We start from the raw sequence: 24941 nt of genomic DNA on the forward strand, positions 1-24941 counted from the left end.
ATCCCTGCGCATTATATGAACTTTATGAAATGATTGAAACGAAACAGCACATTACGCTTTATAAAAGTCACAGGATCTTTTTGTTTTGTAGGTCAAAAATAACTTTTTATCGTTAAGGCCCAACAATTGCTTGATCCATTTCCGATCTGGGCTTTTGCAACCTGACCCGATTGTTTGCTTCTGGCGGGTCGTGTAACAAGAAAAAGGCATAAATCAATTGTCATAAATCGGATTGCTCAGTCATTTTCAGGCTCTTTGAAAGAGTCAAAACGAGTCGAAGACAATTTCGTGCACTCTATGCATCCGCGGTGACAAACATTTTCGCATTCATGATTTGGAAGATGAATGTATTGAAAACTCATTGTCGTGCTCGAGTATCAATCAGCCTTAACTTGTATCGCATTATGATGTCATACTTTGCACGTATTTCTGTTGGTCATGATTCATCTTGGAATATTTGTTCTAAGAATAACAAATGGAAGTTCGGTTAAGATTCAACACAAATTCGAGCCCAAAAAAAAAAAAAAAAAAAAAAAAAAACGGGTCATAACTTTCAATCTCTGGGAAACCGATTTTGCTAAGGTTGCGATTAGATTAGTCAACCAACACCCAACTTCTTAGAGTGCCAACAGTTCGGATTTTTTGAAAATCCCGCGGGATTTTGCATTTTTGAGTAAATTTTGTGGTTAAAGAAAACATATTCCGCCAAAATCATCTTCAAAAAAGTGATTATGTTTCATTTGTTTGATGAAATAAGGAAAGTAATTTCTTTCCGATTAGCAAGAAAGTAATTTCCTTCATATTAGAAAGGAAATTCATTTTTGCTCAATTTAAACTTATTATTTTCAGTTCATGAAAAACGTTTTCTACACATCAATTAGTTTTCCATTATCCAAATATTAAAAAGTCGAAAACCGACTTCCCGAGAATATATATATATATATGACAAACAGACCTTATAGCATATATACTAGATTCATGACATACTTGGACGCTTGGGGGCTTAAAAAGCCTCGTTGGAGCTCGGCAAGAAAACTTCACCCTGGCATCCAAATTTCCATAGGGTGCATTTGCTTCACGAATAATTCAGGATTTAGGCAACATTTTCTGAAAAATAATTGCACGTATCGCTTACAAAAATAAATAAATAAAATATATTTTCATCATTCACGAAAATAACTAGACAAATAACAATTACCATAGACTAATTTTTCTAATTCGAAAATTGTTTTCCAAATCTTGCCACAAGCACACATCACAAGGACTGTTACTATGGTTGCGAAACACAGGAAGTCGCAGCGACCGCAAGAACTGGGGTCCGACAGTAACAAGATTGTGAGCTGCAAACCAGCCGGCCTCGCTGCGCTTTTCGACGTTAACAAAGCAAGGAGAGGAAATGCAGGAGAAGGAAATATCGATTGCTTAGAATGTCAAGCGCGAAAAGAAGCACCACGCAAGTGATATACAGATGTGTCTTACACGAGTTGTTCCAAAGATTGATTAGGTTACAAAATTTGCATTCTGAAAAGACAGCGCGAGCATCTGAATAGCTTGCGAGAAAATGGAAAGTATTAATTTACTTGAAGGACGGGGCGAGATTCTGGAACTCTTACCTTACAGAGGATGAAGAGCCTCTCATAATTCACAGTTATATAATTGCCAGGACGACGAAGAAACTTATGGACATAAAATACAAAACGGACTTGTTCATGCACTTTCCCCGGGTTCGAGCGCCGCTATTTCTCTGACTATTTGTGCTTTATCTGCCTCAAACTGTTCGTCCGCTGCAGCAAAAAAAACCAAGCATGTTATTCAAGTCCACAGCCAGTACCAACATGAATTTATGAAAGAGAGAATGACTTTCTCCTACCTTTATCAAACTTAAAGTCCGCAAACAAGCGGAGAAGCTTGCTTCTGTTTGCTATGAGTATGCCGACGATGTCGGGAGGTTTATTTTCATTGGCAGCAAAGAGCTGCAAAGGTTAGAAGCATCTAGAATAAGAAAACTGTTGCAGCAACAGTGTATAGATTCACATTCTTAGGAGCCCCTGAAGATAATACCTTGAACACATGGAATGCCTCTATCTGGATGCTCTTACTTGACTCCTGCAGAAGGGTAGCATTTAATGCAGTAGATTCAGTTCTCATGGCCATGAACGCAGAAGAAACCATTAACTTTACAATCCAAAATCTAAAACTTTAGTCATCTTAAATCAATGAGTTCACAGACTCTAAGATGAGGGTTAAAGACAAAGTGGACATCATTATGTCCGCTGAGATTCAGATTTAAAAAAGGAGAGAAAAGAAAGACACAAACTATCAACTGATATACATAAACAATTACCCTGAGAAGATTCATGAGAATCCTCAAATTATCCCTTGAACTCACATAACGCATCATCACCCCTGAATTTGAACGATCAAGCAGCATATCTCCCAGAAGCTGTCACAAGGGAGAATAAAAGCCAGAATAAAACTAGGGTCCACCATAATCACAGAGGTCGATGATTCAAGGACCTATAATGGCAACTTCATAGCAATGTACACAGAAAACTCCAGGAACCAGATTTTTTTTTGAAATCCCTACCCATGTTTCCATTAGGTTCGCGTTTCAAATCAAAAGGAACTTAGTGATTCTACAGCATCTCCAACACGCTATCTCTGGGTCGAAAACATGCTCCAGGGGGGAGAAAAGACCGGGTGGGGAGTATATCCGCAGGCTCTTTCAGAGTATAAGCTTGCAAAATCCATATATAGATGCTTTACCTTCACAGCTTGTCGCCTGGTGATGTAGTTGGTTGACTCCAACAGCTTTGAGTTATACTCTTCAAAGAACTAGCCACAGAAATAAAGGTGAGCCAATCACTTCAAATGTTCTAATATCAAGAACTCGAAAATTGCAAAATTCTACGATTAGGTGAGATTTGTGAAAGCAAGAGCAATGAAACAAGAAGACAAATGTTTTTTCAGCCAACGAAAAAGCAAAAGAAATGATTGCACAAATAGTTGCACTTGATCATGTAGACAAGAAATTGGACAATATGAAGTAGAATTCCAAAGTGGATTACTTCCCCAACCAAGTCTCAATGTTGCAAAGCAAAAGTTTTCAAGGACCTAGAACAATGAACTGTCATTGTGTCATTATCCCGTGGGCTGTTCAGCATAACTTCATCTAATAACGTGGATTTTTATTTTTCAGTTATCTGGTGTTCATGTGCTCATGCACATGCCACACCCAAAGAACAACTTGGCCATAAAAATACTGCTTACCCAGTCATAATTCTTGTTAAGAAAGTCAGCTACAGTAGATTTATGCCTCGTCAAAAGTTCCTGGAACCAAATGTAGATAGTGTGAGGTATTCGCCAATGCATACGTACTTGTCAAACATGATTGACGAAAAATGATTTGTTCTTTCTCCTGTTTGGTAAGTTGCAAAAAGAGATTAGCAACTTCATTAACTGTGTATACTGTTAATCTTGTTGACAGACTCTACACCAAAGAAGAGCCAGAGCCATAGGACTCCTATAAGTAATATTTTGGGTAGATGGTGGTGTCAAAAGGTTGTGGCATTGAACATTCCATGGATTAATAATGTAAATAGAAAGCCTATGTGCAGCGAATGTCACAGAACCAACACAATGTCCAGGCTACCAAAAGTTAGGAAAAAAAACCAAATTAACTTACCTTCCATCTCCCTCATTGTTCACAATGGGAGAATCCCCTGGTCAGAACACCAATCTTAACCACCGAGTATCCTCCAGTTAGATTTATGACTCTCATGTCAGGCTAATGTTTGCTACTATTAGGTGTGCATGCGGGGGTAATGTGTGCAAGAAAGTGTTTGTACTTGACCTTAAAGGTTGCAGCGGCATCTGCAGCAATGTCAAAATTTGGGAGTTGGATGTAGTCGAAAAATTTCTTCATGTGCTGTGATTCCAACACATACCTACAAATTGAGTAAATGACATCAAATTATGACCAACACCATGCAAAGTAAACTGTACACCAAAATTTAATTCAAAGTATAATAATATCTCAAACTTAGTTTCCCTAAGGTTCCCTGATGCCACACATTGATGAATCATGAATGTTTTGTAGCATCCAAATTTCTTGACAAACTGGGCAAAAAGTCTTATGCTCGATACACTGAAACAGTACTTACGATTTCATTTTCATGTGAACTTCCTCAGTACAAATACTTATCCTTACTCCTAAATTATGCAGTGATATAACAAGCAGTAATCATGTACAAGGGTCCTTGGGAAAGCAGAAATGTCGATATGTCTTCATACAAACACATATATGATAATCAATGATGCAAAAGGTTTCATTGGAAATACAGAACGTTATATACTAGTTATGATGATTATACTAGCACTTAAACAAGCAATATCATATGCCCATTGTAGACATTTTTCGGGCATGCTCAATCTTAAAAGCACTAGTCCTGCAGTGTTCCTTGACAGATATATCAGTACAACTTTTCCCAGGTCTTCACTTTTAGTTGACTAAGTATATAACCATGTTGTTATCTGAATTATAGGAAACAACACAAGGGTATAGTAGTGATAAAATTAAGAATATCAAAAGTACCTCAATCCGCTAATATGCAACAAAAAAAGTGGCCATTTAACTAAAAAATAAAAATTAGACAAACAAAAACCTAAAAAGAAAAACTAATGACAAAAAGAAATTAAAAAAGAAAATAAGCAGAGAGAGAGAGAGAGAGAGAGAGAGAGAGATCTACAGATTACAAACACATATTATTATTGGCAAATTTCTTGAAAGAGCAACAGGACCACATGAAAGCAATGCGACAACCTGATACTACATTTTACAACGCGGGAAATCAGAACAATCAAATTAATGACAACAAAAAAAAAAGAACAGTCCTAGTTTATTGTCTCACTTTGCAACGACCTGATGCCGTATGCACTCCCTCAGCATTGCCCCATAGTGTAAAGCCATTTCCGTGTCCTCATAACTACAAGAGACGACATTAGCCAAGTTATAAGATGCTGAGAAAGTGCAGGAAGTACCAAACAGTACAATTTAGCAAGAAAACTCAAACCAGCTTCAAAATATTTAATTTACCAAGAAACTGATTGTAGAAAGTAAGAGATCAGTCCTCTGTATCTAAAAGATAATTTTTCTTAAGCTTTTTATCCAATTTTCTTTGATGTTTCTCCAATGGTTAAACAAGACAGTGGAGGCAATTGATGAACAATAATACCAGTGGGAAAGGTGGACTCTATCAACCAGGCCAATCTTGGGTGTCTCTCCTCCATTGTTCTTGCACTAAAGATGCTAGTAAACACAAGAAATTGCAGCAAAAGCCAACCAGTAACTTCAAACAGTATTTCATTCTTTGAAGGGCTTAATAAAAGTTATTGTCTTACAATGCAATCAACAAACCTTCAACCCTTATTTGAAAGAAATAGTGTGAACTAAAGAATGACAAACAAAAATACAAGAAGGAAAAATAGAAAGATCAATAGTGAAAAATGAAACAAGGGGGTGATCCAAAATCTAAGCAGGACATAGTTTAAATGGTCGCATAGTTGACACAAAGTTATAAGGTCTGATTCACACCAGATACTTTAAACGGCCACTTACCCTGCCATCAAAATATCCATAAGGTCGAGATTCGCCTCAAGGTAATCTGATGCGATCAAACGCGAATGAACTTGTTGCCTTTGTAAGTTTGCAACAACTTGAGTAGCATCCTTACGAGCCTGAAGAAAAGGTAGATGCTTATCAAACACACAAAAAGGCCACCCCAAGACTTTCTTACTAATCACTTAAAAGGTAGAAAAAAAATTGTCTTGTGTAACCAGCCAATTGAAAGGAAGACTCTTAGATAAGCTAACCTCTAAGTTCAATTTTGGAAGACAAATTATCAGTAATCTAAGAGTGTTCTCTCTGAAAAATTCCTGAGTCAACTGTGCACAAGCTTCCGCTACCGGCTCAGCTTCACTACTCCCGTAGAGAATCGACTTCATCTCCCTTATATTTTTAAACAAATCTGCCATCTGCATGAGGAAAAAGAACAGTACGATCGATGTCATTTCGACGGACCGCAAAGAATATTGCACAACTCTGGCTTGTATAGTCAAATGCTAAATCAATATGCTAAACTACCAGAGAATTATTATGGCAAGCTTCACAAGAGCCCAGTTTGATATCAAAGAACTATCTACATCCTGAACCCAACATGGTAATCAAATTTCAGTGGAACCACATAACTGAGTAATGATGAGATTCTTCAGCCAAACCGTGCGGAATTCCTCAGAAGAAGAACCCGTAAATATTTGAATACTTAATGAAGCAGTATAAGCTAAAAGCGCCAAACTATAGATGAAAACCGGAATTAAACTTCTACTCCGGAGATTTTGCAGAAATTTTCAAATTCAACTTTTTGCCTCCATCGAAAAACCAATCACCACCCAAATAAAACTATTTCCAGTTTCTTCCAACTCCCGGTCCAATTCAGTCATTACATCCAAGAAACAATAAAATCTGGACAACGGACAACATCATGCGAGCCGAAAAAGGATGAAATTAGAACTAATCGGACCTTCTCCTCGCGCTTGCCCTCGCGCCCATCGCCGTGGATATCGGCGAAGATGAGGAGATCGCGCGTCTGGCGAGCTACGTCGACCGGGGTCCGGGGCTTCGACTTGAATAGCCCCTTCATCTTCCCGAACCTCCGATTCGGGGATAGGGATTCCCTGCCAAATCAGGCGCAGCTCTCCGTTAACCTCGGCTCGGCTCGATCGGACGGGGGGCCAACCGGGGAATCACCGACTCTCGCACCCTCCCGCGCAGTTGTCCATGGAAAGAGCTCCGCCTTCGCCTTCGCCTTCGCCTTCAGCTCCACCTGCTAATCCCTGCTAGGGTTTCCCGCTCGAGCGCCTGGAATTGGCGAAGAACAGATCGGTCATGGCGGAGATAGGATTCAGAGAGGAGAGAGAGAGAGATAACGTGATCTTCTTCTGATTTTCATGCAGTCCGTTTATTTATTTAAATTTTTATTTTATTTTTCGTTTTGTTCACAGTTTATTACGGAAGTGACTCGTGATAGATAGATTCAAGTTGGGCCCCACCCCACCCCGCCCCGCGCCACCCAATAAAACAAAAAAAAGTCGTCTCATCCAACGGTCGTCACGTCGTGCTGGTTCCCGCACAGAAACGGTTGGCCGTTCGGGGCTTGGGGAGCGATTCGGTAGTCACGTGTGCACGGTAAACCGATTGGGTCCTACCTCAAGTCCGTTACACTTGTCGCTCTCCCCACCGCCCTCCCCTTGTCTACTCTTACATCATGCATTTATCCTAATAGTAAATCCCTTTCGCATCATAACTCCTTTGCATTAAAGAGATCTCGTGCCCCGATATTAAAAGAATATTTTTTTTACATTGGTGTGCAAATGCGTTCATTAAAATAAAAATGCATAAATTACGCGTTAGGACGGGAACAAAAAAATATATAATGTGTCCAAATATCACGACAAGTATTTTTATTAAGCGAGTTGCTCGAAATGATTAATGTCATATTAACATTAGGATCTCATAGTAATAAGTACCATGGAACGGATGTTTCGTGCTCACATGTTCATATAAAATTTTATGAAACTGTCATCGGAAAGCAAGAGTTACATCTGATGGAGGAGATTATGGAGATTCGTGGTTGACCTCAAAACTATTCGACCGGGTTCATCAAGGTCATAATCATGTGGGTTCAACATGCGCCTGATCACAAAGATGGAGCTAGAACTTAGAATGGAGGGAGGAGTCAAAATTTTAAGGGAGGGGTAAACTTGTCCGAAAATCCATAAACCTATTGTACGGAGGGGCCAATTTAGTCATAGATATTTTAATTGTGCCAATTTAGTCCTAAACTTTTTGATGATTTGTTAATTTAGTCATAAATTTTTCAATCGTGCCAACTTTTTTTTTTAATCAAAAGTAACAATTCATTTCATTCACTTCCTTTAGATACAAGAGAGAAATATAGCAATTCAACTACAAACAAAAATACATCTCAATCAACTTCAAAACAAAACAAACTCTAGATAACAAGAGAAATCATCAGAATAAGACTATGGGTTACACGCTCAAAGAGCATATCTATGCTTTTTTTCATACCATAATCGGCGGCCAATGACTGAATTTGTTTTACGTAATAAGCACACACCGATAACTCTATCTGTTGCTACGGCTTTGTCTTTCGGCGGTGTGTGCATAAGTTTGGCGTCCCCCAACACCATCATTAGGTGAGTAAAAAAGGTTGAACGAGCATAGATTTGACATGGGCGTAACCTTCACGAAACTCCCGTGATCTCTTTCGAAATTGGATTTGAGAGCGAAACCCCGAAAACATACCCACAAAAATCCCCAAATCTAGACTAGATCGGGATAGAAATCTCCCAAAAATGAGAAAGAAAAGCTTTCGGATCTAGACCAAATTGGAAGAGAAAAGCTTTCGATGATAATGTAGTCATAAATCTTTTGATGATTTGCCAACGTAGTTTTTCCACAAAATATCCAAATAATTGGTTTAGGATTAAATTGACATATTGTTTAAAGGCTTAGGAATTCAATGGTCTATGACTAAATTGATCTCAATATAATAAATTTAGGACTTTTTGGATAGTCATCTTAAGGATGGGCGGGATTTTTTTTACCTTTCTTTGCCACTGCGAGCTCGATACTTACGAAGGGTGAGGAGAGAGAGAGAGAGAGAGAGAGAGAGAGAGAGAGAGAGAGAGAGAGAGAGAGAGAGATTTTGTGTGTGTGTGTGTGTGGGTCGACAATAGTGGCTAGAGGTGGCTGCAGCTTGGTTGGGATTTCTGTAAGTTTTAGCAATGGTTTAGTTTTTCTAGTAAAATTTTGCGATCATAATATTAAAATAAGAAATGCTTCCCTAATAGTCTGACGGTACTATCATTTATTTATAACTGTAGATTCACATATCATCACCGCGTATTTTGCATAAAACACTCATTAATTGAAAAATCGTAAGATCAGAAATAATGACAATCTTGTTAGGTTGTCAGAATAACAGCTCTTTATTGAAATTTGATTTTAATTACTTGATCCACCAAATTTCCCCTTTCTCCTACGATAGGATTTCAACCGAAATTCTTAACAAGCTTTTCTGAAAAAAAAACTGCTTAGGTGGAGGTTAATTGGCAACGATATGGGAATTCATAGAATTTACCACGTCTCTTCCATGTTAGCATTTCATCAAGAAATTGCTCAATTAAAGGTACCAATAGCAACAATATGAAATCTTAGTACGTCTGATGATAGAAATTAAAAAGTTTCGTAACTCGATTACACAATGATTTTCTGTAATCAAGACTAGCATTCACCCTCAAATCTCGTGCTCACGTATAAAAAAGAAAATTTACACTTTTTTGGATCACACATGTAGTATGCTTTAAGAAAGACTAAACTACAATATCGTGATGATATCATTAGATGGTAAGGTGCGCCCACATCATATATGTCCGTGCACTATGTCCATCCATCGTAAAAGCATGTGCATTGCTTCTCTTGTAACCTAATAGAGTTATTTTTTCCAAGCAAGAAATCACCATCCCAGTTGATCTATGTACTACCCACTTTCTCTCCAGAGAGAAATAAGAAAGAAAAGGAAAGCTCTACGGGTGATTTGTATATTTGTTAAGTTAGCTTTGGAATTTCCATTATTCAGAAGTTAGAACCTTAGAGGATGGTCCTCCTTCGCCAAATAGTCTACACTTAATTGCATTACAAACTTACAATTGAGTACATTTCAAAGAAATATGCATCGATGTTTTTTTATTTGTATACATAATTTCTGTAGAATTGAACGTGCACATAAGATGATAAGATATCCTGGATGTATGTCAAGTGTATTTTTAACTTTATTTTATAACGTAGAGTTGAATATTTCGGATTCAAATGCTCGTAAATCATGTGCAAAAGATAGTATAAATCAAAATCTTTTATCGATTGCACGGTCTATAAACGTTCATGCACCAAGTGAAATGGCCTTTGAAGGACCCAGGAGTCGGCTACTTTTCCATTAAATGAACCACAACTTCTTTCCAACTTCATTTTCACATGCCTTCACCCCTCATTTAATGCACTGCCCGCCCCACAATCTAGGGTTTCGTGTTCTTGAATCATCTTGAAGAATAAGAATACCAAGAACTTAAGAAGTCTTTACATGATTTCGAAGGGCTAATTTCACAAAAAAAAAAAAATCCTCAAATTTAGGTCCAATCTCCGGTCTATACGTACAAATATTTAACTTCCACTCTAATTTCAAATCTCTCCGAGAGTCTAAAAATCGCCATTGATTTCTTCGAGGTTAGTATCATTGGAAGACTATAGTTATTACATACGAAGGGGAGGATCTTGATGAAGATGTAGGTAATGATAATGGGCTTTAATTTATCATGATGTTGACAATTTAAAAGAAATTAATGGCAATTTTTCGATGCATGAACTAATTTGAGACTAGAGTGAAAGTTGAAGATTTATTTTTAGATAAAAAAAAATATTTTGGGGTTGAATTGAGGTTGTGTCTAAAGTTGGGTTTTTCTAAAGAATGAGGCCAAAGTAAGGATAAAAGTACTACGGACTTTTTTCTAACACTTTTATATCCAATGACTTGCTAATTGGATTTTCGGGTAAGTGCGAAAGCAATATACACACTAATCAACATCCAATATAATCTTTGCCCAATCGTTTAGTTCTAAAATTTTAACGAAAAATTATTTTTGTTTCATAATCAAGTAGTCTCGTTAATGAGGTTCGAGTCAATTTTGAATTTTAGTGGACGTTTTTATTTTCAGGTCGCATTTCTATATTAGTTTTTACAAACCATATTAAATCCATCTCTTGGATCCGGCGGAAGTATATTAACCATGTCGAAACTAGTTAGGGAATTCGTGGGGAGACAGTACTAAAAATTACGTTATTAAATGGCTCGAGGATGTAGATTTGATGAGAGGAGTGTGGAGTGAAAATGTCGTGTACACCATTTCGCCAAAAGCTCATCTAATTGACACGTGAAAAATTCAATTAGGTCAGTATCTATAAGCATACGTGCCAATCATCTAGTGTTGAGTGTGTAAAGATTTCGTTACGCTGGCGGTGGGCCTAATAATTGTCAAACAAAGTACCCATATTTAATCTTATCCTTCTTTGTTAAAAAAACATGAAACCTATTATTAGACATCATAGAGCATGCCATAGATGATTTTATTCCATTATTCATTTGTTTGCAATGTAATCATTATTCGACATCAATATCCACGAGTCCTGCTACAGCCCATGAAAGGACACACACGGGTCGAACATGTGAACACATATTGCCAGTCCACAAGAAATTGAGGACGATGGTTCTTGAACAAGGAGGTAGTCAAGCTACGCAAATTGGATTCAAAGTCCAAAATAAACGAAGGAAATAGATACGCGCCCACTTGTGTACAGTGTTGAAAATTCATTTATAGGTACATAGAGTAGCCCAATTCGCCTTATCCAGATCCATCTAAATTATACGACCATCACATCTTATCCAAATCCGTCACATTTTATCCAGATCCATCTAAATAATACGATCGATGATTAGCAAATATAGTCGAATAAGATAAGATAAAATATGATCGGTAGCTAGTGAGCATTGTCATATAATATAAGATAAAAAACGATGACACCCGATTGCCACTGTCGGGGTTGCGTCTCCACGATGACCATCGTGATGATTATGGTGGTCGCCTTTGCTGCCATCCGCAGTGACGGAGGAAAAGTAAATACGGAAAGGGGGTCGGAGGGAGAGATGGCAGAGAGACATTTCGCCAAAAAAGGGCGGACTGCAACCACCACAACTGTCTCGGGCGGCCGCGCACATTCGGACCGGAGATCCGGTGCGGGAGAGAGAGGAATCGCCGGAGAGCTGGCGGCGGCCACCGTGCGGCCGGTCGACAACGAGGTCGTCATGGTGCTGCTGCGTTGCAGAACAACGAAAGAGTGTCCATTCTTATCTGAGTTTCCCACCAAACGCGCATCGCTAAACGCCAGAAGTCTAAGAACATAGGTCTGTTCACGTGAGCATATCCCAAAGTGATATCCCTTAAATCTTCAGGTCCCACGGTGCACGGTGATTTGATCTTTCCCAAGAAAGAAAAAAGGGTTATCTGCAGATTTCTCGTGTCACGAGATTCTTGCATGTTGCATCAAGCAAAGATCAGACCCAGAAAAGCAAAAGCAGAAGCAGAACAAGAAAAGGAAAGGGTAAACTTAGGATCCCTCAACTTGCACCATATGTTTCAGATCAGACGAGAAACTCCATCCTAAAAAGAAAACCAGATGTCGTTTTATTCTCAGAATTACTGGAAAAGGGTCGATGTCGATCATTCACAAGCACGACCCTCACGCGTTGCCCTGAACGGCCTTGAACGACTCGAGACGCCGGAAATGCTCCCACGGCTTGTCCCACACGACGGCCTCGAAGCTCCTCGTGTCGGCCCCGTCCTCGACCTCGACGACGAGCCTGTAGTTCGTCCCCGACACGACCTGCTCCTCGCCCCTCACCACCTTCTTCAGCACCAGCCCCGTCCTGGCGTCGTCGTTGTGTGCCTCTACGGCGAACTCCGCGATCTCCCTCACGTACGGGTCGCTCAGGTTCTTTATCGGCTTCCACCCCCCAACCAGCGGCCCCCTGGGGGCGGCGGCCCCGGCGGCCGAGACGTGGAGGAGGAGGACGGCTGCGGCGGCGAGGAGGAGGATGAGGAGTCTCATTTCCGGAGGTTTTCTGGTTTTCGGTAACTGTTCTTTCTTGGGTCTTTCTCTCTTGGAGCGCGGCGGTTTGAAGATCGTGGATGTTTGTTTTATGCTTTATTGTTTTCTTTGGTGCGGTCTTCGGATAATCTTGATGGTTTCTATGGGCGGCGGTAGGCGGTGGAAACGTGTATTTATAGGTCTTGTAATTGAGAGAGAGTCCCGGACACTTGTCGTGTGGTGTGGGAAAAATAAAAAAGTAATTTCTTTTGGGGTAGCTTCGAATTTGTGGCAAGGTAATTATTTCATGGATTACGAAATGAATGACTTGTGATTTAATGGAAGCCACGATAGGATTAAGGATGTGAGTGATACGGCAGCTTCAAATTCCATTAAATAACAAGCAAAGGCGAAACATTTCGAGTGCAAAATGATTGGGAAAATTACCCAAAAAAAAAAAAAAAAATTCTTCGATCTATTGTATTTTGGCTAATTCGGTCATAAATTTTTTAATTATGTGAATTGAGCCCTAAACTTTTTAACGTTTTGCTAATTGAGTTTATCGGGCTAATTTTGGTAGGAAACTGTTGACGTGAACGCCGATCGTCTTTTGTGACACAGGTGACGTTGACGTGAATAATTTCTTAAGTGCTTTTATTATTGTTTATTAGTTTTTATTTTCTTTTTCTATTTTTCTTTTTTACTCTTTTCCACCTCCTTTTTTTGTTTTACTATGGCTAGTGAAGGTTACCAACAACGGCCATGCAGACTATCGTGGTTGCAACCCTCGCGACCCATAGTATAAAGAAGTAAAAAAGGAAAAGAGAAGAAAAAAAATATTAAGAAAGTATTAAAACTTCTCTACATCAATGTCGGCTGTCACATAAGATGGCCGATATTCACGTCAAAAATTTTCTGCCAAAATTGATCGAATGAGCTCAATTGACAAAACATGAAAATGTACAATGAATTTAGAATTTTTTTTTTGTAATTTTACCCAAAATGATCCATAAGTAATATCTATAAGTTGAAGAGTAAAGAATCAGAGTAATTTTCTTATTTAAGTTGATTTTCTTATTTGATTATTTCCTAGGTTAACGTTTCTTAATTTTTTGTTTCCTATTTAAGATTTTTTTTATTTAGCACTCCTAGTCTAGCGTCATTGTCGCTCAATAAAAAAGAGGTGCATCCTCAATTGTATGCATGCAAATTTTTGATTTCGTAATACATGAGAATTTCTTTTAAGTGAGTGACTCATTTGGTTCTTTGTCCAATTCATTGGCAACGAACCTTAAAATTATTTATTCTTGGTTAGTCGAACATTCCTTTATGTGTTGGAGGTGAACTTTTCTATCCCAAAGTTCTTTTTCCGCAATCACATTAAACGTATCTATAAATTAAGGCTTGTATAAACCTGAACTCTCTTAAGCAACATAGGATGAGCGTTGAGGAGTGTGTTAGGGAGTTTGAAACTTTGAATAGCTCCTTATGGAGTGCGACCAACCAGAAATGCAAGCGCAGTAATAATTTGAAACCAAAACAATCACTTACAACCGACCGATTCCATCTGATTCAATCCAAGTTTCTAGATTGGACTAGGATCGCTACACATCCCTAACCAAAACCCACTAAATAAGATGTGAGTTTATCTGTACTCGATCGATTTCATCCAAAAACGGTGTGTGGAGAAAAGACATGGCAGCAGAAGTTCTGGCGGGCAGCCGGGGACGAGCAATAGCGACGGGAAATGACAGTGTTCACGACAGATGGATCGCACAAACGTTGGAATGGGGCACGTGAGAGTACCAAAACATGGAGCTTCTTTCGAGCGTCGGAAGATTAGCGGACGTGGTTTGTTTTGTTGTCCATTGTCGATGAACAAGTGGCAAGTGGTCGTGGAGAGGATGGATCTGGAGCGTCTTCGGTGCCGCTTCCTCTTTACAGCTTGAACTCTTATCCATTTTAGGGTTAGACACTCGGGTTTTTTTTTCTTCCTTTTTGGGGCGGGGGGTGGGTGGATGGGTTTCGATCGACACTTGGTTCTCTTGCTTGGACTTGACGTTTTGATTTTGTGCTTTGAACGAGCCAACTCTGATTCTGTGGAGTCGACACTTGGTTCTCTTGCTTGGACTTGACGTTTTGATTTTGTGCTTTGAACGAGCCAACTCTGATTCTGTGGAGTCCAATTGACGTGGCGTTTGAGAGCAGTTTGCAATGATTAGAGGGTTGAAGATGAGAATTAGCAAAGGTGTCGTGAGGTCAAATGTAGGTACATGATACAAGGTGGGAGCAATCGATTTGAGCCGAACCAAGCAAGCACTTGCTAGTGTTTGGGTTTGTGAATTAGAAGAGCTATGAAAGGCGAAAAGGAAATTGTCTATAAAGATATAGAAACAATAAGATTATCTTCATTTAATTCCAGCTCAAAATTCATAATCCATCATCCGTTTTGTTTTCCGAAAGGTCTCATTGCTTGTCGCTTAACCATTCCCGCCGACAAATTTACTTATGCGGATAAAACGACACTAATTCTATTAATCTATCTAGGGTTCATCGAAAGAAGATCTAAAATACTTGTACTTTTCTAAAAGCTTCGGAAATTTGATATTCCTTTTTGCCAGAGTAGTTTACAGCTTGATGATCGTTGTTGCCTTATGAGCTTTGAGTGATATATAAGTTATGTAATATACTGGCGTCAAATACAATATTTGTGAAATAATAATATGCACTCATAATTTACCATCGAACTCAATATCTTGCCAAAAAAAAAAAAAAACTCGATATTCTTGCCGAACAAGTTCAATAGGACCAATGGATGAACATACTTTAACAACTGCAAGGACCATTGGTGCAAAAGAAGAAGAAGAAGAAGAAGAAGAAGAAGAAGAAGAAAAGTACTGGCCCCGTTTTGAATTTTGAAAAAAAAAAAAGGTACTAGAAAGGACCAGGTTATCCGAAATGCATAAACAGAGTTATCATGAACAAATTTGTGTTTCAAAATATGCCAAGCACCGGCGTTAGACAAAGAACAATCAATAAGACGATTCTCCCAAAAACTAACTAAACAGTAATTTTTTAAGTACTTCCAATTGGACCTACCCTCACTATATAATTCGAGACAATGAGCCATGAGCACAAAAAAAAGAACGTAAATTACCGCTCAATGCTCCATTAAACATCCACCGCGAGATTCCACGGGTCATACCACTAAAACTTGTGCACATCCACGACAGGTTTTTTGTGTGTTATGCGTAATTAATACTTTTGGTGATCGAAATTTTCTTTATTAGTCATGTTTACTATGTACTCCGAAGAACTTTATTCAATGAAATGAACAATATTTACCACATTATACTCAAACTTTGTAAATTTTGTTCTCTTTGGTGTAATCTAGTTTTTGAATTCAAAGAAATACACTCTCAAGTTCCATCTAACAACGAGATCAATCGGAAAAAAAAGGGGAAATTATAAAAAATGTTCTAAATCTATTGTAATTGTGCCGATTCGACCCTAATTTTTTTTTTGGCCAATTGAGTCTAAAAATTTTGAAATTGTGTCAATTCGGTTCATTTAGCCTTCTGATGCTCAAGTGACAAAATTTTAGTAATATTTCAAAAAATTTTCAAATTTTTTATTATTTGTAATGATTTTTGTTTGTCTTTTTTTTTTGGTTAGGTTGCCGGGTCCTCGGGCGAGGGCTTGCCTCACCAAGCCGCGATGAGGGTTCGCGGCGCTCACCACTAACGATCATGAAGAGGGTCGCTACCCTTGCGTCAGGCTTTCGCCCATTGTAGAAAATTCCCCAATGCTACCTCCTCGTAGAAGTCTAGGCCATGTCTTAGTCCCAGTGTGGCCGATCATCCTCGCGGACTAGCTACTGATAATCGCCTTGGTAAGCTATTGCCTCACCGATCATTCATAATTGACTAGATCATTGATAGAAGTTATATCCAAATACCAAATCTGCCCTCTATTTAACCTTTGTGAAGTAGAATAAGTTCTTGGGAAGATCAAAGAAAGAACGGCCCCAACAAAAAGACACAAAATATAAAAAAATTTAAATTTTTTGACAAAATAGTAAATTTTTTTTTAAAAAATTTGCCACATCAGCACCATCCGACAAAATGGATTGAATTGACACATTACAAAAGGTTTAGGACTCTGTTAAAAAAATATTATATGACTGAATTGGTACAATTGCAACAGGTTTATGACTTTTTGTGTAATTTTTTTTCCAAAAAAGAAGAAGAATTTCAGCCGAAAATTAAAATGACAACATCTCTATTTCATAAGGAGCATCAAACAAGTTATTCCCCTCGATTATAAAGCTAATTACTTGCCCGCACCATGTTCGGTAGTTATATAATGCAGGGTGTCCTAGAAAATTCGAAATTGTCCAAAAAAATATTAGCGGAGAAGAATTGCTAAGAATCGGATTCGGATTGGCTCTGGGATAAGTATGAGTATGTGAATAGGATGCTAAAATTGCATCACATAAAATGATTTTATATTGATTAAATGAGCCAATTTGAATCGGATTGTTTTCAAATAGATTAGATCCAAACTCGACCCGATCAACCCATTTGACGGGCCTACCACAAAATTGCAGAAGAACCATTCTTCTATATATATAGATTTCTTAGTGTTGATTTTTCCCAAAGCATATGTCAGTAATTTGACTTTTCACCCAATTGTCCATCACCCAACGTCGCTCTTAATTTTTGGGATTTGAGAAGCTAATAGTGTGATGGTATTACGGTGAAATCTTAATTGCGAGTGCTATGCGTAACATGGCCAAAAAAAAATATAGAAGTCATGACGGACCATCTCTAATCTTATACCTGCCCTTCCACCATGACACTCTTACACCGTGTAACGAAGTCCTTAATTTTTCGTTCGAGTCTTTACAGTCAAGAAACTATCTTCTTCTTTTCGACCAAAAGTCCAACGAAAGAAACTAATTTATAGTCGGTCCGTAGATCTATCTCTTCCCTAACCCCATCCTATCTTCACAAGATTCTTGCACGTTGCATCAAGCAAACATTGGACCCAGAAAAGCAAAGAACAACACAGAAAAAAGGAATTCAAAACATGGGGTATCCCTCGAATTGCACCAAAGTTCCCCAACTGAATAGACTAAAGATAAAACGACCAGATCTCCACTTCTATGGACTCTTGTTTTATTCTAGTAAAGATAAAAATTTATCTTTACTATATCAAAATGCCCTTTGGCCACGCCCTTTTTTGAAACAATGAAGAGCACTTCAGGCCCTCCTTTGAAATAATGTCCACTTTAGGCCCTTCTTTAAGGAAATGATGACACTTGAGACACTTATTTGAAATCCTCCCTAATCTATGAGGTACCCCGCTAACTACAAGAATTCCCTAGAATTACCACAATGGCCCTAAAAATATTTCTATAAAACTAAGAAAAACCCTTGGCTTCTAGAAACTGGAAGGCATGCCCAGAAATCTCCTCCGTCTATTGTACCGAGAAAACCTCTTGTCTTTGACATTCTTTTCCACTCAATTGAGTGATGCTCTTTGGCACTCTCGACTTGAAATTCTATGCTTACCCACTCGAATCCTTCTCTTGGAGCATTACCTTCCTCGAGGAAGTCCACTTAGTAAGCATTCCAAGTATCAAGTTATGTGCATCGAACCAAGTCGGACAACCGGTTTGGTTGTTATCGTAACATTGATAAGTCTCTTGCCGAGCGGTGTGTGTTGACACCTAAATTTTGATTTTCAGAAATTCATTCATTATTATCGCATAAAATGAGGATTAGTCATAGTTCTCACAAAAAAAATAATTTCTCACGCATAGGATATTTATTTTCTATTAGTCATGCATTTTCATTCGGGCCATAGGCAAAGCGATTGAACTTAATTTGCCATGCGACTGGACCGGACTCAGTTGGAAGTTTCCAATCAACCACAAGGAGGTGTGCTGAATTTTACAAGAGGGCTTGAACCTATTTTTAGATTTAATTCAGCCCATTTATGCTCATTTAAATGTTAAAGGCTCTTAATTAATTATTCATTTAATTAATTAAAGCCCAATTTGAGCCTAGGATTGTACAGTTAAGCCTGCAAAAGTGGGAAATTGAGCTAGCCCATGACAATTCCTCTAGTGGCGGAAATTATTGAGAAGTTTTAATGAGATCGGACTCTTGAAGATCAAAATTTTTAATCCGATGGTCATTAAGGAATCCTTCTTCAACTAGTATTAGATGACCCTAGTCTATAAATACCACGTTAAACTTAGGTTTCAGGAGAGGCCACATAATTTTACATACACGGCAGAATAGGGGGCCAATTGATTATAATACATGGCCAGAGAGCTTCACGAGGAGGTCGACACCAAAAAGATAGAAAACGAGAGAAGCTGCTGGAGAGGGTGAGAAGCAAGATTTCTTTCCACGTTTTTTCTTTTTTTGCAGGTTCTCAGGCCATCCATGGACAACATCAGACACGGCAAAAGAGAACCAAAACATGAAGAGGAAATAAGAAAAGTGCGTGGCAACAGAGGAGCATGATTAGTGAAGGAAATTCCAGAATTTATGCTTCTTATTTCTCTCCCAGCTGTTGCGTTTGGTTCTCGTCCTTTTCTCGTTTTTTTTTTTCACAGATTAAATCAAACCCACACTGAAGAGTCCTTGCTTCAGCCGCCGCCGTCCCACATTCTAGCTCAGCCCTGCCGATTCAAGCTCACGTTCTGTTGCTGCTCGGTCCGAGTTTGCTTTGCTGTTCGTCCAAGTTTTTGTTGGCCGATTCGATCCAGCTTTGCAGCTGTTTGACCCCCTGATCCATCGCTGTTTGGTATTGTTTCACGTGCTGTTTGGTCCCTAAGTTGCTGCTACTTTGGAGGCTGATTTCGCTGATGTTTGGCGCCGATCGAGCTGCTGTTTGGGGCTGTTCAGGCTGCTGTTTGCTGTTGTTCGAGCTGCAGTTTGGTGTTTATTTTTACTACTGATTGTTGTCGATTTAACTGCTGTCCAGAGGCATTTTGCTGCTGTTTGGAATCCAAAACAACCCCGTTTTTGGACGATTTTGATTATTAAACAGTGCAGTTTTTCTTCTGCAGGATTTACGGTGATCTACCTATTGTTTTGTGGAAGATTTCCTTTTTTCTGTTTAGTGTTGATTTTTCAGCCAATTGGTGCTCAAATTATTGATGCAAACTAAGCCTTGTTGAAGCCACAAAATCGCCTTTGCCGAAGTCCTTAACGTGTGCGGAATTCTCTAGATCAAGCCAATCATCCGAGCTTGGTGCGCAATTTTCGAGCAAGGTTTGAAGTAGGAAATTCCAGTTCGCAAGATAAGGTAAAATTCTACTTTTGGATATCAAAGTTATCTTGTTTGAATTTGTCCGGATTACTTGAGATTATCCGTAAGGATTTTTTTCTTAAATTAGAAAATTGGAATCTTGAGCAAACCTCTTGATATCTATGCTTATCTCATGAATATTTGGCATTGCTGTTCTTTGATTTGAATTTGTAGTTTCAAAGCTTACCTAGAGATTATCCTAGAAGTTTTTGGTTGTTTATTTCGAATTTGCAGCATATCTCATGGATATTATGCGTATCTTTGAATTCAAATTGTGGATATTCTGATTGAATTTTGGATGTATCCGATGGCTCGTTTTTTCTCATGAATCTAAATCCCGATCATTATATTGAAGAGATTGCCATATCATTTGAAATATTCAGATTATCTAGAATTTGGATTGGAATCTTTTTTGAAACAATCTTGAGTTCGGCTTAAGGGATAAAGATTGGTTGGATAATTATCCATTTTTTAAAGAATTATCTGAAACTAGATTTTTAAATCTTAAAGATAATTTTCTCAAACTGGATCAAATTTTGGGTGAGGAAAGGTGGATCCCTAATCTCATATTTTCGGCCACCCCTTTGAATTTTCGAAAATTAACATTAATTGGCTTATTTTCATTTTATTTTTGTCGTGCTTGTTTGTTATAAAATTTGCAGAGTTTTAAAAAAACATGCTCATAATATATGCTCCCCTATGTGCCTAGACCCTTCGGAAAATTAAATTGCACGCCTTAGCCATGATCTAATGGAATGGGATGGCAATTTAGTATAAGACTTTGTGTTCTTTCCCTTTGGCAAAAGGGACGTTGTCGTTTTATACCCCTGTCCGCATACTAGCTCAAATCCTCGAGGATGTAGCGGATAAAATCTCACTCTAACCTAGATCTTTGGGAATGAGAGGATTTTCGGAAAAATCGAAAATTAAAAGGTATATTATGGGCATTTTTGTTTATTTTTGTTCAGATTTTTGATTGCTTTTGAATGTTTTCTTTTATTACTGAAAATACCAAAAAATCATCCTTTGGGCGCTTAATATATGGTCTTCATGTCACATTTTTTTCAAATTAATCAAGATCGTTCAATTCACATCGATCAATCGGAGAAGGCTTTTTCATGAAATTGGTACCGAAAGGGCGTTAATTTTTTCAATTAGCGTAACCAAGTCCCCGAACTCATTCTCTTTGGTTCGTAGAGATAAAATAGTTCTTCCGCTATTTTATATAGGTTTCTAATCAACCTACCGTAAATGATTAGTGGCGACTCCGATTGAATAATTTCTCATGAATAAACCTAAGTTGCGATTCGGTAGGACTTGGGAGGGTTCGAATTAGGTTAGTTGATTTAATTAACCTGATAATCCGTTAGCCTAAATTTTAGGTCGTGATAGTGTGAAGTTGAGACAATTGACTGATAGATAGTCGTGATCGTTTGCCCTTACGACAAAGGTCTTCAAATGCTGCAGTTGAAAGAATGAAAACTATGTTCATTTCTTACATTTCATATAAAAAGAGTGATGATAAATTTGAAGTGAATTGCATTGGTGAATGATGCTTATCAGTCTATTTTTGCAACAATGCATAAGGCTTATAACTTAATCACAAACCTTGCATTCTCGGTGTTCTCTTGTTCACGTTCAGCAAGATTTCCCACTTGACCAATGGTGTATATCGAGCATATTAGTCAATAATAAGACTCCTAGCTGAAGACATGCAATGACAAAATGGTCCAATTGGTTTGAGTAAGCTAAATATCTTGAGAAAATTGTCAAAAAATCCTAAACCTTTTGCACTTTTGTCAATTTAGTCCTAAACTTTTTAAGTTTGTCGATTTAGTCCTAAACCTTTTTACCTTTAGCCAATTCATCGTATTGGCTGGAAAACACTGACGTGGACACTATGCATCCTACATGGCACCGTCGGCATGGACAAATTTTAATAATATTTTATTATTTTTTTTAATTTTTTTTTTTCCTTTTTTTTATTTTTTTTCGTGAACTCCATCTTCACTTGCCCCCGGGCTAGGGCCACTCTCGCTTGGGCGGGCATGGGCGTTCCTTGCCAAGGTCCGGGGACACCTAGCCGGTAGAGGTGGAGGTCGGGAAAGAAATACATAAAAGGAAAAAAAGGGAAAAGAAAAACAGAAAAAAAAATGAAAAATAAACTTACAAAAAATCAATTGAGACAAATTAAATCAAAAGAGATTGGCTGAAACTATCCCGAAAAAGTCCTAAATTTGTAATTAGAAAATTTGAGGGAGCCGATTGAGACAAATTAAATCATAAGAGATTGATTGAAATAATCCTAAAAGAGCTTGGCCCTCTCTCACTGAAATTAGAAGCCAAACAAAGAAAAGTTCCTTACAATTGAAAATAAAAACAAATGCATTGCTCTCTCTAGAGAAAACCATTATAGGCTAGTTGTAAAGTACATGACAAGTGAAATCTCAACACTACATTGTGCATATTATAACATTCTTCGACACTTGATAACTTTAATCATTGAAGATCAGTATGTCATGATCTCGAGAGGTTAAATTGAGTTCATGACTAATCATGTTATCAAAACTACACTATGTTAGTGCTGTTATCCAAGACAGGGAATAATTCTGAGCAACTTCACAAATGAACCGGATCAAGTATATTGTCCCCTAAAAACTCATCGACTAATTCTCCAACCAAGAAAAGCCATCATACCTCATTGTTACCCACTTTCCGCAATAGGAAATATATCATACAAAACAAAATTTGCTCCGAGTATGCATACATATAGCTAAATGAGGTCCGGTATCGAACTCTCGGATCGTTGAAAAGCAGCCTCGGGTACGGGCGGCCCATAATATCGGAATGTGCTAAATGCACTCATCGCTAACCACGGATGGTGTGAAAAATTTCAGATCGTTGAAAAGCAGCTTCGGGTATTGGGGCGGCGTATAATTCCCGGGCGATGTTTCGAGCTCTACTTTAGATGGGAAAGGATAAAGGCGAGCAAACCGCATGGAACGAGATCGAATATTCATGATGTGTATACATGAAGATATGGAGATAGGTGATGGAGAGATAATTTAAATTCACAATTCCAGAACAAGTTTCAATTGCTTCCAGGGCATAATGCCTTTGGCAGATTGTGACTAGTTTCTCTTAAGCACAATGCAATTACGGAATCATAAAATCAAGAGTACTTTATAACTTTCAGCAGCTACATATACGGGTTTATCCATCTTGTGTGCCACCAACGCAATTTGGTATGTCCCTATCAAGTTGATGATGCCACCACTTTTGACTACACCGTAAGCACCCACAAGGATCATGTCAATCGTATCCATGGCATACGCCATTGTTGAATCAAGTAGGAGCTTCACGGTAACATTGAGCTTGGCAAGCTCATTCAATAACCGTGACCCTGTCTCGTTAGGTTTTCCCTCCGCATGCGGAAAACATGATACTTTAAGGATGAGAAAATGAAAACGTGCAATTCATCGGGCTAATAATACAACCCAATAAAGAAACACGAGACATGATCGGGGTACAATAAATAGGAGACCGGAGTGGGCATTGGTCATTGGTCTCCATTTTTCCGGGTGGACCATCGTTTCACCTTACATGAGCCTTACGACGTTAGCCCGAGCGCTCATCGATTTAGAACTATAGGCCAATTGATTAAGCATGCCTAAGCACATTCACCATCACATTAATAATAAATAGAAGACTGGAGTGGACATTGGTCATTGGTCTCCATTCTTTGGGGTGGACCATCGTTTCACCTTACATGAGCCTTATAATGTCGGCCCGAGCGCTCATTGATTTAAAACTATAAGCCACTCGATTAAGCATGCATAGGCACATTCACCATCACATCAAGGATCACAAATCACAAAGCAATACAAATTGTTCAAGAAACGGGTCTCGGGATCGGCCTTTATATGCACACGTTGCAATTTTTCATTGATCCCATTGACTCGCTTAAGAATGGGTTGGTTCTGATGAGCTTGTGAAATTTTCCTGTGTCATGCACCAATCCTAACATTTATCTAAGAAATCACAAGCTATTAACTTTAAATAGATCATGCCTTTTGAGCATTGGAGATAAATCAATCAAAAGAAGGTTAGTAAGCCCTAAGAGGATCACTTATGAAATCAAGCTGATTATATTTAGGTACACGGTTACCAATGAAGATAAGGTCAACTTGCAATGATTCAAGAACTCAAGGAAAGCTTAATACATGTTGATTAAACTTCATGATGACTATTTTTTGTATTTTCCAATGCATTGACACGAAAATTGACAAATTTGATCATACTATTCAGAAATATGCTCAGAGCAAAATCGATGATCATAAACTGCAAAAAAAAAAAATAGTAAAATGGATACAAAAATTCTAATATTTTTTTATGTAGATGTGAAAATGTGTCCTTGACAAGTTTCATGTTTTGAATTTTTATTAAAAAAGCCTCCATCTACTTGTGGAAAATCATTTTTCATAGAAGCTCGGTAGCAAATAAGCAATTTCCACAGAACATGCGTACTTCGGTATTATGCTCAAATGGGCACTCAAATCTCAAGATTAATACATCAAACTTTCTAGTATACTAAATAAGATGCTAGTGAACAACTTTTATTTTTTGTGTTTCTTCAAAAGAAGACTCTACATGTAAGATAATTAGAATCTAAAATAGGCATCAACATTCTGACTCAAGAACATTCATAGATTAACCGGAAAACTTAAACTACATTAAAAATAAGAAACATGCATGACTATTTTTAAATTTTTTATATGTTATGCATCAAGATATTCTGAACGGTTTTCATGAAGAGAGTTTTATGAAATAAGATCTA

The 24941-nt window shown here is 38.1% G+C and overlaps 2 protein-coding genes across 2 annotated transcripts; both read right to left on the reverse strand.

Annotated features, from left to right (window-relative positions):
• Nucleotides 1-1418: 1418 nt before the first annotated feature.
• LOC115728106 (putative MO25-like protein At5g47540) lies at nucleotides 1419-7017 on the reverse strand. Its single transcript, XM_030658439.2, has 11 exons — nucleotides 6579-7017; nucleotides 5872-6033; nucleotides 5618-5736; nucleotides 4911-4985; nucleotides 3854-3947; nucleotides 3271-3330; nucleotides 2767-2835; nucleotides 2345-2443; nucleotides 2062-2106; nucleotides 1871-1973; nucleotides 1419-1784 (listed from the first exon to the last, which is right to left on the reverse strand). Exons 1-11 carry the CDS (start codon nucleotides 6696-6698, stop codon nucleotides 1708-1710), a joined length of 1023 nt encoding a protein of 340 aa, XP_030514299.1. The 5' UTR covers nucleotides 6699-7017; the 3' UTR covers nucleotides 1419-1707.
• A 5332-nt stretch (nucleotides 7018-12349) lies between these two features.
• Nucleotides 12350-12936, reverse strand: LOC115732943 (cysteine proteinase inhibitor 1-like). The gene has a single exon (XM_030663628.2). The coding sequence runs from the start codon at nucleotides 12794-12796 to the stop codon at nucleotides 12428-12430; it is 369 nt and encodes a 122-aa protein (XP_030519488.1). The 5' UTR covers nucleotides 12797-12936; the 3' UTR covers nucleotides 12350-12427.
• Nucleotides 12937-24941: the final 12005 nt, after the last annotated feature.

This window comes from Rhodamnia argentea, chromosome 3, assembly GCF_020921035.1.
Source record: "Rhodamnia argentea isolate NSW1041297 chromosome 3, ASM2092103v1, whole genome shotgun sequence".
NCBI lineage: Eukaryota > Viridiplantae > Streptophyta > Magnoliopsida > Myrtales > Myrtaceae > Rhodamnia > Rhodamnia argentea.